The sequence below is a fragment of the Rhagoletis zephyria genome, unplaced genomic scaffold (genome assembly GCF_001687245.7).
Source record: "Rhagoletis zephyria isolate East Lansing unplaced genomic scaffold, Rhagoletis_zephyria_1.1 Rzeph_scaffold_00689, whole genome shotgun sequence".
Lineage (NCBI taxonomy): Eukaryota > Metazoa > Arthropoda > Insecta > Diptera > Tephritidae > Rhagoletis > Rhagoletis zephyria.
Window position 1 is genome coordinate 52,087 of NW_016157773.1, and position 15,259 is coordinate 67,345.

Genomic DNA, 15,259 nt, shown 5'->3' on the forward strand with positions numbered 1-15,259 from the left:
CAAAGCCAACAACAAACAACAATAACTGCTGCATACAAAGCCATGTACATACCTACATATATCTATTCGAAGAACGATTTTGACGATTGAGGCGCAATAAATGGGTTGATAATGGAATTTTGGTGGGGTCGTGTACGGGAAGGGGAGTGAGCGAGTGTGAGTTCTTAACGCTGTTAAGTCGTTTATGTACATACATATTTGTTGTTGTGAGGATGTTGATGCTAGATATGATAATTTCTATGGATTTTATCACAGCGTTGCCATTAGCAATTCTCTTTTCAATGGCAACAATTTGATTGGTATTAACCGAAACGTAATTATTTTATGACAGTGCTGAGAAAAACATTTTTTTTTCTTTGCTTTCAACGCGTTGCAATCGGTCGACAAGAGTTTGAGTTTACAAATAGAAAGCATTGCCCCAACAAATTAGACTGAACCAATGCAAATTAAAATAATTTCCTTTTCTTTCCTTTTTTGCAAAACCTTCTCCTAACACTTTTCTCGTTCTTCTCGTTGCAGTGGCGCATCGGACAAACAACACTTGGATTCATCCAGCGATTCAGAGATGGAAAGTTCTTTGCTACAGCAAACGCACATAGCAACCAATAATAATCATCACCATCAAGCGCATCAACACCAATCGCCCCATCACCAGCATCCCGCTGCGCATGCGCAATCACATCAGCCACAATCACAGCAACAGCAAGCGCAACAATTATCCCCGACAACGACGCTCAATAATCACCATCATCATCATCACCATCACCACCATGCCGCCGCAGCCGCTGCAGCTGCAGCAGCAGTTGCCGCACAATTACCGCAATCGCATCACACCAGTGCAGCGACGAGTATGGAACAAACGCATCATCAGCACCCGCACAGCTTAAACGCCACACAATTAGTGGGTCTCTCGCCCACCTCTGTTAGCTCAGGTGGAGGTACGAGTGGCGGCGGCACACTTAGTTCAGCAGCTGTTGCAGCAGCAGCCGCTGCCGCTGCATCGTCTACGAGTAGTAAAAATGGTAATAATGCTGCTGCAGCAGCAGCCGCAGCGGCTGCGGCTGGACAAATGGCGCCACTATCGGTCGCATATCCGCACCTGCACAGCGTCATGGGTTCGATACCCATCTACGATATGAGCGAATATCAGCATTTATGATTCTAGTTGGAAACATCGGCAGAGTGGATGACCAACGCAGCAGTGGCGGCGGCTGCGGCGGGGGTCACTCAGCGCACAGCAGTAAATTCAGAATCGGATGCAAGTTCGGCGACGACGGTGACGTCAGCAGCTGCAGCAGCGGCGGCTATGCGGCAAGAGTTGCAACAAACGACGAATTTTTACTATTAAGTGCTTCGGCTATAACTACATAGCAGGTACATAGATAAATGGCGGAGGTCACCAGTGATACGAAAGTTAATTGCCACCCCAAAATAAGAGTGTGCGCTTAGAGCTTTGCGTGCTGCACTGACAAATAGAATTTGATTGACAAGCGGAACAGCTGTTTACTTGCAGTTTGCTAACAGAATGGTCCGAAACGCCGTCGAAATTTTGGCCGCTATCCCTGTACGATGTGAACTGCGCGCAGAAAAGTTAAACAATTTGAAGTTTCAAGAGGAAAACCTAGATTCCGACTCTTATGTACATACTATGTATTTCGTATTCTGTATGGTAAAAAAAGAAAGTTGCATGAATTTTGTTGGCAATATATCCAAAAAAATTTAGTAGATACAAACAAATTGCAAATGCATGCATCCATGCATAGCAAGTAAATGTAAGAAGTTATCGTAATATGAAGCAACATGAAAAACTGAATTTACGAATATAAAATGTGTAAATGTTAACAATTGAAAAGCTGTAAAAATACATAATTAGGGTATTCCCAGAAAGTATGACAAAAAACAGCACAAACTTCGAAAGTAAACTTTTTTTCAGCTGTCAAAACATGTACGAAAACTATTTTACAGAAACAAGTTTTTCGAGTTTAATGGAATCACCCAACTGTTTATGAATTTAAATAAAAGATGTATTATAAGCTATTAAACAAACATACGAGGACATATCGTACCTATGCTGTACGAGTGGCATACTACAAAAATAAATTTTGCGGGTAGTCTGCAGAAATGATCGCAACCTTTTCTTCTATGTTGTGTAAAAATTGCATAGCTGTATCGATTAATCATTAAAAAAATGCCTTCTTTTAACAAGGGGAACGTACATTCATATGTATGTAAACAGTAAGCTTTAAAGCCGTTTTTCTAGAGATTTTGATTTTTTTCGGATTATGACACCCTTGCAGCAAACGTACGATATATGTACATATGTATGTATATGTAAGTAAATATTTTGTAAATAGAGGCAATTCGAACTAGGCTTAGGAAAATATTAAACATAATATCGAATATGTGCAAATTAAAATCATATTTTTCTTGTAGTTTTTAATTTTTGTTAAACTATCGAATATTTTAAATTATTTAAATATATTATGAATTTACTAAAAACAAGTTTAAAACACCATGCTGATAAAACAAAATCTTTAAAAATAATAAAATTTTAAATTCTGCAAAATAATAAAAGTCAGTGAATCGTTATTTTTTCTATTTGATTTAGATGGACATCACTATACCACAGTTACACACAAAAAATCAATTCCTCCTTTTTCAACAGAAAATATTATTTTGTTCAATCCTACAGAAAATTCTCTTTAATTTGGTACCATTTTATAATTCTACAGTGTAGTGAAATTTAAAAAATTTTTTTTTAATCGATCATAACCTTGAAATTTCAAAGTCAGCGGGAAATAACGGAAAAATTCTAGCCGCGGCGCGAAGTATAATTAGTCTGTTCCTTTGAACTTCGGACTAAAACCTCAGTTCCACAGGTCAAACTACAACTCTCAAGCGAAAATAAAAGGAGAACAGATGCAGAAGTGCACAGGAACGCAAAAAGCACTATTTATTGTAAAAACGTCAGTCGGTTTGTTTACATGTCATTTGTACAACACTGATTTGGCTGAAATATCACTAACTAATTATTACAATCTATACATATTCAAATATTTCGTTGTTTACTTCCAATTTTTTTACAAATATAAGGTCCTTTGCTGAACAACTCTGAAAGCTGTGGAGAAGACGAACTCCGAGCTGAGTTGATAAGGTACATGCATCAACTATTATGCAGAATATGGTCAGATGAACGCATTCCCGACGGCTGGAATTTAAGTGTGCTCTGCCCAATCCACAAGAAAGGTGACCCCGCCATACACGCCAACTACCGCGGGATCAGCCTTCTAATCATAGGTTACATGGCCTTACGAGTGTATTGTGTGAAAGACTGAAGCTCACCTTCAACAAACTTCATGGACCTTATCAGTGTGGATTTAGCCCTGGCAAATCCACCATAGACCAGGTATTCACAATAAGCCAAATCTTGGAAAAGACCCGCGAGAATAGGATCGACACTCACCACCTATTTGTCGACTTCAAAGTCGTTTTCGATAGCACTAAAAGGCACAATACGCCGCGATGTCTGAATTTGGCATACCCGCGAAACTAATACGGCTGTGTAAAATGACGATGAGCAATACCACCAGCTCCGCCAGAATTGGGAAAGGCCTTTCCGAGCCGTTTTCTACCCTACGGGGTTTCAGACAGGGCGACTCCCTTTCAAGTGACTTCTTTAATCTAATGTTGGAGAAGATAATAAGAGCTGGAGAGCTGAACCGCTTAGGAACAATTTACTACAAAAGCGTGCAATTGCTGGCTTATGCCGATGACATCGACATCATCGGCAACAAAAACCGCGAAGTCTGTTCTGCCTTTTCCCAAGTTGGATAATGAAGCAAAGCGAATGGGTCTTGCGGTCAACGAGGACAAGACGAAGTATCTCCTGTCATCAAACAAACAGTCAGCGCAGTCGCACTTGGCACCCACGTCACTGTTAACAGTTATAATTTCGAGAAAGTAGAAAATTTCGTTTACTTGGGAACCAGCATTAACACCGATAATAGTGTCTGCATGGAAATCCAACGCAACAAAACCGTTAGATTTTGTTACCAGTTTACATATAGACCATACACAGTAGTCAAAATCATTTAGATCGGTGCTTTATAAGGCATATCTTCCAACACTGATTGTTCAGTTATGAGATCTTTTATATAACTCATCCATCTATGTACATATGTTACATATACAATTTTTTTTTTAGCTCCCAAACAACTAATTTCAAATGCAGTAATCGGTTGAAGTATAATTTTCTGAGGTTCATGAATGAAGCCCTCGACATAGCACTGCCATTACTTGTTATTTTTTATGATTTCAGCTTTAGTTAAAGAAAAATGTCCTTAGTATCTACCCTGTGGGGAAAATCTCTAGTTCTGAACTGGTGCGCTTCTAGTACATTTAGACCCAGTACTGGTTCGCGATAAATCTCTTTTGCATGCAAGCAACTGGCGAATTTAACATGGCGATGTCCTAGGAAGTGTCAATTGCCCCCCCGCTGCACCCCTTTTTCGATAGTTCCGAACTAGTCCTAAATTCTATAGTTCCGAACCAGTTCTAAAATCGACAGACGAAAGAAAAAAGTATCATGATTTTTCAATGTTTTCGGTTCTTCCGTGTGCGATTTTACATTATTTTCAATTTGAAATTAAATTTGTTTGAATGATTGTAAGAAATGTACGTTTACATACCTTGCTGTAGCTGACTTTGCAGAGGTGCTCGCTGTTATTGGTTAGATTCCAGATGGCCCCAAAATGTTAATATGTTGACACAAAGCTTTGTTTTGTATTACCAAACTATGAAATAGCATCTGCGAAGCACAGAATAGAAGCGTATTTGAACGAAAAAGCCGCCGAACACATATCTATGTAAAGTAAACAAGCCCGCTGCATCCCTTATTCGATAGTTCCGAAATAGTTCTAAATTCGACAAATAGGATCTAGTGCGTTCTGCATCCCTTCTTCTATAGTTCCGAACTATTTCTAAATTCGTCACTTTGGATATAGATTTGTAGTGAAAAAAATTGTTTCTTAAAAGTACCACTTTTCGCCGATTTTGGCCGGGTGGGGATCTAGTTCCTATCGGACTAGTTCCTTTTTGGGGATAACGACCTAGTACGGAACTAGAAATTTGATTCACTAGTCCGCGGTTTCCCTGCAGGGTAGTAAATTTCTGATCATGTTTCTTTTTCTTTTTTGGCATTGCTGGGGACGAAGCCAGATAGTTTTCTGCACGCATTTTTACGCACTATACGATCTTAGAAAAGTTCGAATATTAAAATTTTTAATTTAAGTCAATTCTAGAAAAGAGAAGCAAACATATTAACACCAAAATAGGATTTAAAAAAAAAAAAACAAATGAGTTTATCCTAGGTCGAAGTGTTTTTAAATCTCGTATGTTACAATACTTTTCTAATGAATGAGACAAAACGACACTTTCATTCACAAGCAGGCAGTAATTTCTTGATTGCAACAACGCGCTTACGATGAAATTTTTGTATGAAACCACAAAGAAAAAAAGAAAAAGGCCAAAACAAAGCAATAAGTAGGTGTTAAGCGGAAGAAATCCGCTTAGAGGGTAATTTAACAATTAATAGAAAATAACAGAGGAAAAAGGGCTGATCTCTTCACGCCATCCGCTACATAAATATGTATGTGTGTAAGCATATGTGGCGATTAGGCCTCTCATATGTACATTGGCATACTTCCATGCGATTATAATCGGAGAAATGTCCAATGAATGAATGAATGTGTATAGTACATATGTATGAGGTTTATTTTCTATTAACGGTTTAGATTTGAAAGTCGTTGTTGTAGGTTACACATGTACATACATAAATACTTCAGATGGAAATGGAAATTTTTAATAAGAAAATTAAAATGGGTTTGCAAGATTGCTTATAATGCAAGGTTTTGTTGGGCAAAGGACAACACCTCTCTTCACTGGAAGTTAAAAAGAATTACAAAAAAATCTACATATGTCGCTTTATTTGCATAAAACTTTGTATGACTAACTGCTGGTTTCACCAGCAATTTATGTGAAAAATATTTTTTTCCCCTGTCAATTTGCTTATCAGGTTTTGCCGATTTTTTATTTTTATTTTTTNATGTATAAAAGTTCGTGATTTTATGCACTGCTTTTCGCTTTATTTGCATAAAACTTTTTATGACTAACTGCTGGTTTCACCAGCAATTTATGTGAAAAATATTTTTTTTCCCTGTCAATTTGCTTATCAGGTTTTGCCGATTTTTATTTTTTTATTTTTGTAATGAAAAGAAATAAACTCTCAAGGGAATGAGGAACTTGGTCTTGGATAGAGTCGTAGTCGGCGTTACCACAGTGAGAAGTATCTGAGACTTATCCTGGGGGTGCCTAAGATCAACGTACACCATGATGGTATAACCTAAGAGGCAGTGGCTTGAGGTTGATACATACAGCAAGGCGTCGAAGAGTACCTCTTTTATGGAGAGGCAAGTCCAAATGAGCGCACTCCCTGTAGTATACAAACGGCTCTGGTCAAATCTGAAAAGATGCAGGCTACTCATGGGGAGACCCAGGAGAAAGTAAGTATCACACAGACTTTTTGACGGGCCAGTGCAGGCTAAGAGGTTTTATAAGCTAGGAATCTGATTAGGCGGATCTACATATGCCACTTCTGTGATTCTGGCAAGTAGACACCTCCTTCTGTAGTGAGGAGGGGAGCATAAGGCATCTGTGNAGGCTCTGGAGGCTACTGGCGTAAGCGCATATAACCCCAGACTGTACCTGAGATCAACCTTCGCAGGAATTATCGCAGTGAGAGGTCCCTATCTTTAAAAGTGATAGTCAGTCTGAACTCAAGGCTCTCGTAATCTTGTAGGTCAAATCCTCAGTGGTTCTAGAATAGAATTAGAATACTATCCAATCGCTATGGGTACCATGGGCACATGCGAGTCGAAGGAAATGAGGAAGAGAATCAGCTGCTTCGACCCTGATAGGACCTGGGCCCTTTCATTGAGTAGTTCCCAACACGATAAAGGATGCACTCAGAAAGGAAAATACCGAGTTAAGGGAACTGCACTGGCGTAACAACACGGGTCTTCGTTAAGCGAAAAGCTTACTAGGGGGGGTCAAATCTGAAAAGATGCAGGCTACTCATAGGGAGACCCAGGATAAAGTATCACACAGACTTTTTGACGGGCCAGTGCAGACTAAGAGGTTTTATAAGCTAGGAATCTGATTAGGCGATCTACATATGCCACTTCTGTGACTCTGCCAAGTAGACACCTCCTTCTGTAGTGAGGAGGGGAGCATAAGGCATCTGTGGCGAAGAGTGGGGCACATACACTACCTGTCCCCTGAATCTATTCTGAAATGTATAGCCTCTAAACCGGGCACAAAAGACATATTGGTCGTAGTGCTTTATCTATATACATTAACTCAGTGACCGATTTTTTTTTAAATATGCCCAATGTTTTTCAAGTCAATTTTTTTTTTTTGTTCAATATTATTCAAGTTTTAGCCAAAACCATATAAATCATAAAGGGTCAAAATTTCATACAAAATTAAAAAAAAATTCAAAAACTTTTCATTCAATTTTCGAGCTTTTTAATGTGAATCTTTAGAACATTTTTGGACATGCATGTTTATAGCCAATAAAATTTTAGTCCAATTTCAAGCAACTAAAAGATAGCGTTGATTTTTAATAATTTTCTAATAATAATACTAAAATAATACTAAAATTCTATGGGCTATTAAACTGCATACCGGGAAATTTTCTAAAGATTCAGATTAAGAAGCTCGAAATTTAAATGGAAAAAATATAAAAAAAAACAACGCCAATTTTAGTCGCTGAAATTCTCACTTTGTTAGACTAAANTGCCTCTAAACCGGGCACAAAAGACATATTGGTCGCAGTGCTTTATCTATATACATTAACTCAGTGACCGATTTTTTTTTAAATATGCCCAATGTTTTTCAAGTTAATTTTTTTTTGTTCAATATTATTCAAGTTTTAGCCAAACCCATATAAATCATAAAGGGTCAAACTTTCATAAAAAATTAAAAAAAAAAAAATCAAAAACTTTTCATTAAATTTTCGAGCTTTTTAATGTGAATCTTTAGAACATTTTTGGACATGCATGTTTATAGCCAATAAAATTTTAGTCCAATTTCAAGCGACTAAAAGATAGCGTTGATTTTTAATAATTTTTTTTGCGACCGCTTTTGCGGTTTGTTTTATATAACAAGTGCAATTTACAAAAACTGGCGTTGATGTTTTGAAATTTCGTTGCGAGCGCTGTTGCGAATTTTAATTCATAAGAAATTCATGAAAAAAGTTCAAAAATTCGTCAGCAAAAAAAATATTAAAAATCAACGCCATTTTTAGCCGCTTGAAATTCGCACTTCGTTAATACTAAAATTCTATGGGCTATTAAACTGCATACCGGGAAATTTTCTAAAGATTCAGATTAAGAAGCTCGAAATTTAAATGGAAAAAATATAAAAAAAACAACGCCAATTTTAGTCGCTTAAAATTCTCACTTTGTTAGACTAAAATTCTATGGGCTATAAAACTGTGTGCCTAAAAATTTTCTAAAGATTCAGAATGAAAATTTTGAAATTTTGATGAAGATTTGTGGAATTTTCCTAAATTTTGAAGAAGGCTTTGAAAATATTGTTGTAGTCCTTTTTATGAAGAATACGAGTTACATACTGATATGTAGTCAGCATTTTTAACATAATGGTAAAGGTATTGGCCCAATGCACGCTTGCTTTGCTTGCTTTGCTTACTTTNGTTTGTGGAATTTTCCTAAATTTTGAAGAAAGTTTGAAACTTAGATTTAGGTTTTGGTAAAGGCTTTGAAAATATTGTTGTAGTCCTTTTTATGAAGAATACGAGTTACATACTGATATGTAGTCAGCATTTTTAACATAATGGTAGAAAAAATTGTTTTTTTTTACATGTATTTTTGGATGCTATGCTGAAAATACATTCATAAGNAACTGAATTAATGAAAATGGTTGTAACGCCAGAAATACTCATAGAAAAAATTGTTTTTTTTTTTACATGTATTTTTGGATGCTATGCTGAAAATACATTCATAAGTATGTAGGTAACCAAGCAATACTCGCTAGCAACCAAAATTATTCCATGCAACACGTGCCTAGCATTATCGTCACGTTAATAGGCAGCAGATGCATGCTGTGGGAATGTATGTAAGTATGGGCATGTGCATGTAACATTTAAGGATATAGCTTACAGTACTAAACTGGTGGTGTCACAGGTAAGGAATGATTATTCGTACAAACAAAAATCATAGAAATTAACAAATGCAATAATTAATTTAACTGAAATGAGATATGAGAGCATACAACTCAAATTTCCCACACATATGCATTTATTAGTGATGTGCCGAGTCGATACTGGTACCGATTTAAAAAGTATACAATTCTATCGATACTCGGTACCCAAATGCAGAGGAACTCTTACTTGTCTGAAGCATTTTTGTTCTTCTTCATCCTTTTTTTTGGCTTCTTCATCCGTCAAAGCATTTTTCTTGAACCTAGCCGATGTCATACAAAATAGTATTGAACAAATTTTTTTCTAAACTTGAAATATACATACATATATGTAACGGCGAAGATTTAGTGTAAAAAATCGGTATTGGATACCGAAAAGGAAGTTTTTTGTAGCGAGTATGGGGTATCGACAATTCAGCACATCACTAATATTTATGTATGTATGCGCATATGTATCCTGCCATCGCATTTATGTAATTTGCACCGAACGATGTTAGCGAATCTCATTAAAGGGTTGCTATGAAACTGGCCGCAATGGCTGTGTAGTAGACTCACTTTGAGCACAACAAAAACCAGAATACAAGCCACAGCGCCAGTGCGTATAAGAGGGCGTGTCGTCCTTGGCAACGCCATCTAGTGCAGTAAATTTCGCAGGATTTCTCACCTTATCCTTGGGTTTGTTGTTTAAAGTTGCACTTTTTTTTAGTATTCAAGACTTAACGGTCCATTATGCTTCCCTTTTTTACCATTATCCTGTCAAATTAAGTGCCAAATGCGGCACGCTGGTTGGCTAGCAAGTGTCGTGTTGTGTTGCCAACTACTCCGGTTGATTCACAGTTGTAGTTGAGGCTTGTTTGTGGCTGTGCGCTGGTTGCGGCGGCGAAATGGTTTGTTGGTCCGCTTTTTTTTATACAAACATACAATTATTTCTGCGAGCCTAACTACATTCACCTAATGTTTGGCACGTGTAGACAACAGCCGTCTTTAGCGGCGAGTAATAGCTGGTGCACATGTCTCTTCCACCACCCCCTCTTCAACCCGCTGCTGCTGTGCTACACTGTATCACATTTCATAATATTTTGACTTTGGCTGGCGGATTAATTAACACAGAACAGACGCTTTGAATTGATGAATGACTACAGGAGTATGTATATTTTTTTATATACAGTATTGGCCAATACAATAGCACCCCCATTTCAAAGTGATATTGTTTGCCACTCTGTTTATTTATTTATTTTTAAGAATTTTCAATTAAAATACAGTTCATTCTCTCACAAAACTCACATAAACTCAAGTTTAAAACTTTTTAAAAGACCGCAAAAAAGTGCAACAAATTTTCACCCAAATTTCAACTTTTTTCTCAGAAGCGGTAGAATTTTTTTGAATACACAGTTTTATAGCCCATTCAATTTTAGTCTAATAATGTGCAAGTTTCAAGTGCTAAAAATTACCGTTGATTTTTTAGAATTTTTTTCGCCGAGGATGTTGCGGGTTTCTCCATATAAAAATAAATTGTGTTTAGTCGTTATATGGAAGCAAACGAGAAAAAAAATTCTAAATCAACGGTAATCTTTAGCGACTGGAAACTTGCACATTATTGGACAAATTGAATGCGCTATAAAACTGTGTACTCAAACAAATTCTAGAACTTCTGAGAAAAAAGTTTGAAATTTAAGGGAAAGTTTGTTGCACTTTTTTTGCGGTCTTTAAAAAAGTTTAAAACATTGGTTTATATGGGTCTTGTTGGAAAATGAACTGTATTTTAATTGAAAATTCTTAAAAACAAATAATTAAACATAAGTGGCAAACAATATCGCTTTGAAAGGGGGGTGCTATAGATATGTCCAATACTGTATGTACATACATAGATACGAATGTTCATACATATGTACATGGATACATATTGCGAGTAAATATATGTAAAAACCAAACTCATTAAAAAAGAAAGAAGACTTTAAATGCTTTAAAAAAATATTGTATGAAAATGTCCTTTATAAAGCTTTGTAAGTATGTAGTTACGCATTCCCGACGGTCGAAAAATTTGTTAAAAATGTATTTTTGTTTTGCTGTGGCGCAGATATGAAATTATAGTTTGAACGCGCGCTAACTGCAGTAACTTTGTATTTTGGTTAAAATATTCTTAGCATGCATGTAGTATTTTCAAAGAGAAAATTTGCGATTTGTTATTTTTTTCCCGGCTCACACCTCATCAATCAACTGCACTCAATATTTTGTAAAACCTGGCGTCGTAAGAATCAGTTTGTGGTTCCAGCCATCTTTTCGGCTATTATATAGATGTTTAATAAAAAAAATAATAATTTGCATACCCTGACGTTTTGACGATTTTATTTATTTGTATTTACCATACCAAATTTTTCTAATTTTTTTTTTTAATTTAATTCATTCAACAGCAAAAACCGCAAGAATAAATTTTTTTACTTTACACGGAACCCGGGAAAATGCAATAAGTACCAATAAATTTTCATAGAAATTTTTATTTTTTATAGAAAAAATTTACTTGCAGTTTTGTAGCCTATTCAATTGTAAAAAATTTAAAGTGCAAGTTTCAAGTCGCTAAAAATAATTTTCAAGGTTTCTTTTTGCCAAGGATGTTACCGATTTCTTCCATATAACGTTTTAACACAATCTTTTTATATATTTTTCTCTAAATAACTTGATATATTCAAGGAAAAATAACCAATTTTCATGAAGGTAAAGGACTTATAGGAATGTCAGTGGCAAAAATACATCGATGTTTTTATTAAATTGTTACACCGTGCAACAAAACCCAAAAAATTTAAAGCACTCGAAACAGTCAATATATTCACGAAACTACGGGCTACATATACTTAGTAAAAGTGCGTTTTAAGTTTTTCTCTCTGGGGTAATAATTTTTTTTAATTGACTTTAAAATTTCAATGATATGATTAGTTCCAAAACATATTTAAAAAATGCATGCCCGGTTGCACCTATCAATTTTAATTTATGAGCCCGTTTAAATTTAAAATGGCAAAATTTGTTCGGAAAATTTGTCATTTTAATTTTAACAGTTTGATAAATTTTAAAATTGATGTATGAAACTGAGGATCAGTATAATCTATATAGAATAGCAAAAAAATCTTTGGAATTTAAAAATATGTATGAATTTTTTGGTTCACAAGGGCGAATTGGTATTGAAAATTATCTTTTGTTTTTATTTTTTAGCTATTAAAGTAGAAGAACGAAATTCGAGGATTTGGTCGTGTGTTATTAATTCTTAACCCGTAATTTTTTCCAAAATAAATACTGCAAATGTGCAAGGATACTAAAGGATAAAATTTTTACTTATTTAAATTATTTTTTTAAATTAATCACACATTTGAAATTTCGAAGACCTTTTAAAATAAAATCTGGGTTCGACTCGTAGCATCCGTTCACGGATCGGAAACCATACGAAATAAAATTACCTGGTAGATATATAGATAATAGAGGTATCACTGCGACGAAGAGATCTATTGTGCCCTCAACTATTTACAGTACCTCATCTAATCCTAGAAAATCCGAAAATTTTAGATCTCCTAACACCTGGAGATTCTATTTATTCTTCACTTGACCAGAGTTGGTCTAGGTACCTTTCCCGCCTGGCTATCACTCAATATTGAAATTTTCTCATTACGGTAATTTCTAGGTAGGTTAATCTCTGCACACAGCCTAATGGCATAGACGTCCACTTGAAAGATTCTCGGGGTTCCCCCATCGGTACCGAGAGCTCCCGCCTTGGTCCGTAGACGCCTGCCCCAATGGCGTCCGGAGTTTTGGATCCGTCTGTATGCCATTGCAACCAGCTCGCTTGTATATACCTCTCCATGAGAGAGGTGCTTCAAATTGACTTGGTGCAAAGCTCTATTTTGAGTTTCCTGTCAAAGTTAATCACCTTAGGCCTATCATCTCTGGGGAGCAAAGCTAATGGAATTTGTGGGCCTAAATGTATAACAGCGAATTCTCAGTAAACGGAAAAAGGAAGTTGCATTTAAATTAGTTTAAAGTTTCACAGAATCTGGAAATACTTTAATTTAATTTAAATAAATTTTCATTGAACCTGGAAATAGTTTCATTTAATTCGAAAAAGATTTCACTTAAGGGCAAATCCAAAAAACAGGTAACCTTCGTGTTATTTAGCTTTATTTTTATTGTTGTAAACTATACCAATTCATAAACGTATACTTGAAGCTTCAAAAAAAAAATTGGATCAATTTCCGGTTTTTAATATTACCTTAACTATTCCATAAAATCATCAAAAACGGGTCACTATAACATCTAGCTCTCATACAACTGATTGATCAGACACGTTGTTCTGCGTTATAACTGCTCCAATTAAGCAGGACAAAAATTTAGTATAGGTTCAATTTAACATATAGCACGCATACAATTTATTATTCAGATATGAATTTAGAGTTATGTCGCAATTCAGTTGATTTTTGAGAATTTTTTTGGTTAAATTTGTTTCACGTTTTTTCCATACAAAGTATGTCGACAATTTTCTTTTATATGGAGGACACTGCCAGCAAAAAAATTGCCAAAAATCAACGGAATTTTTTAGCCGCTTGAAACTTGCACTTCTTCAGACTAGAATTGAATGTGCTACAAAACTGCTTACCAGAATTTTTCTAAAGATTCTGATTAAAAAGTTTGAAATTTGGGTGAAAAATTGCAAAATTTTTATAATTTTTATACAAAGTTTAAAATCTGAATTTATATGGTGTTTGTTGTATAGCCAGCTAGGCTTTTATAAAAAAATAATAAACATTAAATAAACAAAAGACAAATAGCCAAAACTGGTCAAAATATCGCACTCCTATTATTTTGTGGACAACTGTATATGTTAAATTTAACCTATATCGATAATTTTAAGGAATCATTAAGGTAAAAAACCGTTATATGCAAAACTTCATTAAATTAACTTCAAAACTGAGGGAGTTATTTAAAAAATAGTTAAAATTTAATCAAATTTTCAAGTTCCGTTATCTCGAAAACCGGAGCCAATCTGGTAAAACGGGGGATGCCATTGAATTTAGAAAGTCCCAGTTAAGTGGGTTCAACTTTCAAAATCTTTGCTCAAAAGTAACAACTTGTACAGCGTAATTTGAAGAAATTTTTTTTTTTCTATTTCAGCGATCTAAATGTTTATTCCTCGTCTAACTTTTGAAGCACTTGATGAAAATGAATTACACTTATACTTATCGATTTATCAAAAGATTACGTATAGAATCATATATAAAACATAGATGTGCTCACAAATCAAAAAATTCAACTTTTTATTTTGAAAGGGCACCTGTTTTTTAGGTTTGCCCTTAACTTGAAAATGCTTTCATTTAAACTGAAAATGCTTTATTAGCAAATAACACGATACATTTTTAAATATTCATTCAACAATGTAGCAATAACAATTAAGAAATTTGTATTAAAACTACTCACCTTATCACATGTAAATCACATGATTTTGATGGTTATTTCACTTGATGAAATGTATGCAGTATGAATAAGTTGATTGGCAAATAGGTCTTAAAGAGTATTGATAGTATGTAGTAGTTGATGTCGCAAGTTGATTGTAGCTTATACTTTTCAAGTGATGGGAGTGTGATCATAGGACGTGATGTGATATGCCTACTTCTGAATAAAACATGTATGGAAAATTTTAATTTTCGCTGACATGAAGGAAAATCAAGTGATGTTAAAACTGCATATGATGTTATATTAAATCATATGATGCATGATGAGCAATCAGATTTCACGGTGTGATGTGAATATGATTTGAGGTGTTCGTTGCGATATGGTTAATGTTGCAATGGCGAAGTATTTTCAACTTGTTTTACGATTTTTTGGTTAGTAGCGTATCCTGATACAAAAATTAGTGCAAATATATTATTAAATGTATTTTAGTTTTCATATCAAAAATGTCCCATGAGGTTACGATTTTCACGAGCATGGATTTTAATATTAT

The 15,259-nt window shown here is 35.1% G+C and overlaps 1 protein-coding gene across 1 annotated transcript; it reads left to right on the top strand.

Annotated features, from left to right (window-relative positions):
• Positions 1-508: 508 nt before the first annotated feature.
• Positions 509-2,282, top strand: LOC108361050 (protein sine oculis; the record flags this gene model as incomplete). Its single annotated transcript, XM_017613581.1, has 1 exon — positions 509-2,282. A coding segment is annotated over one exon (651 nt), but the record flags the coding sequence as incomplete, so codon positions are not given.
• Between the last annotated feature and the right edge of the window lie 12,977 nt (positions 2,283-15,259).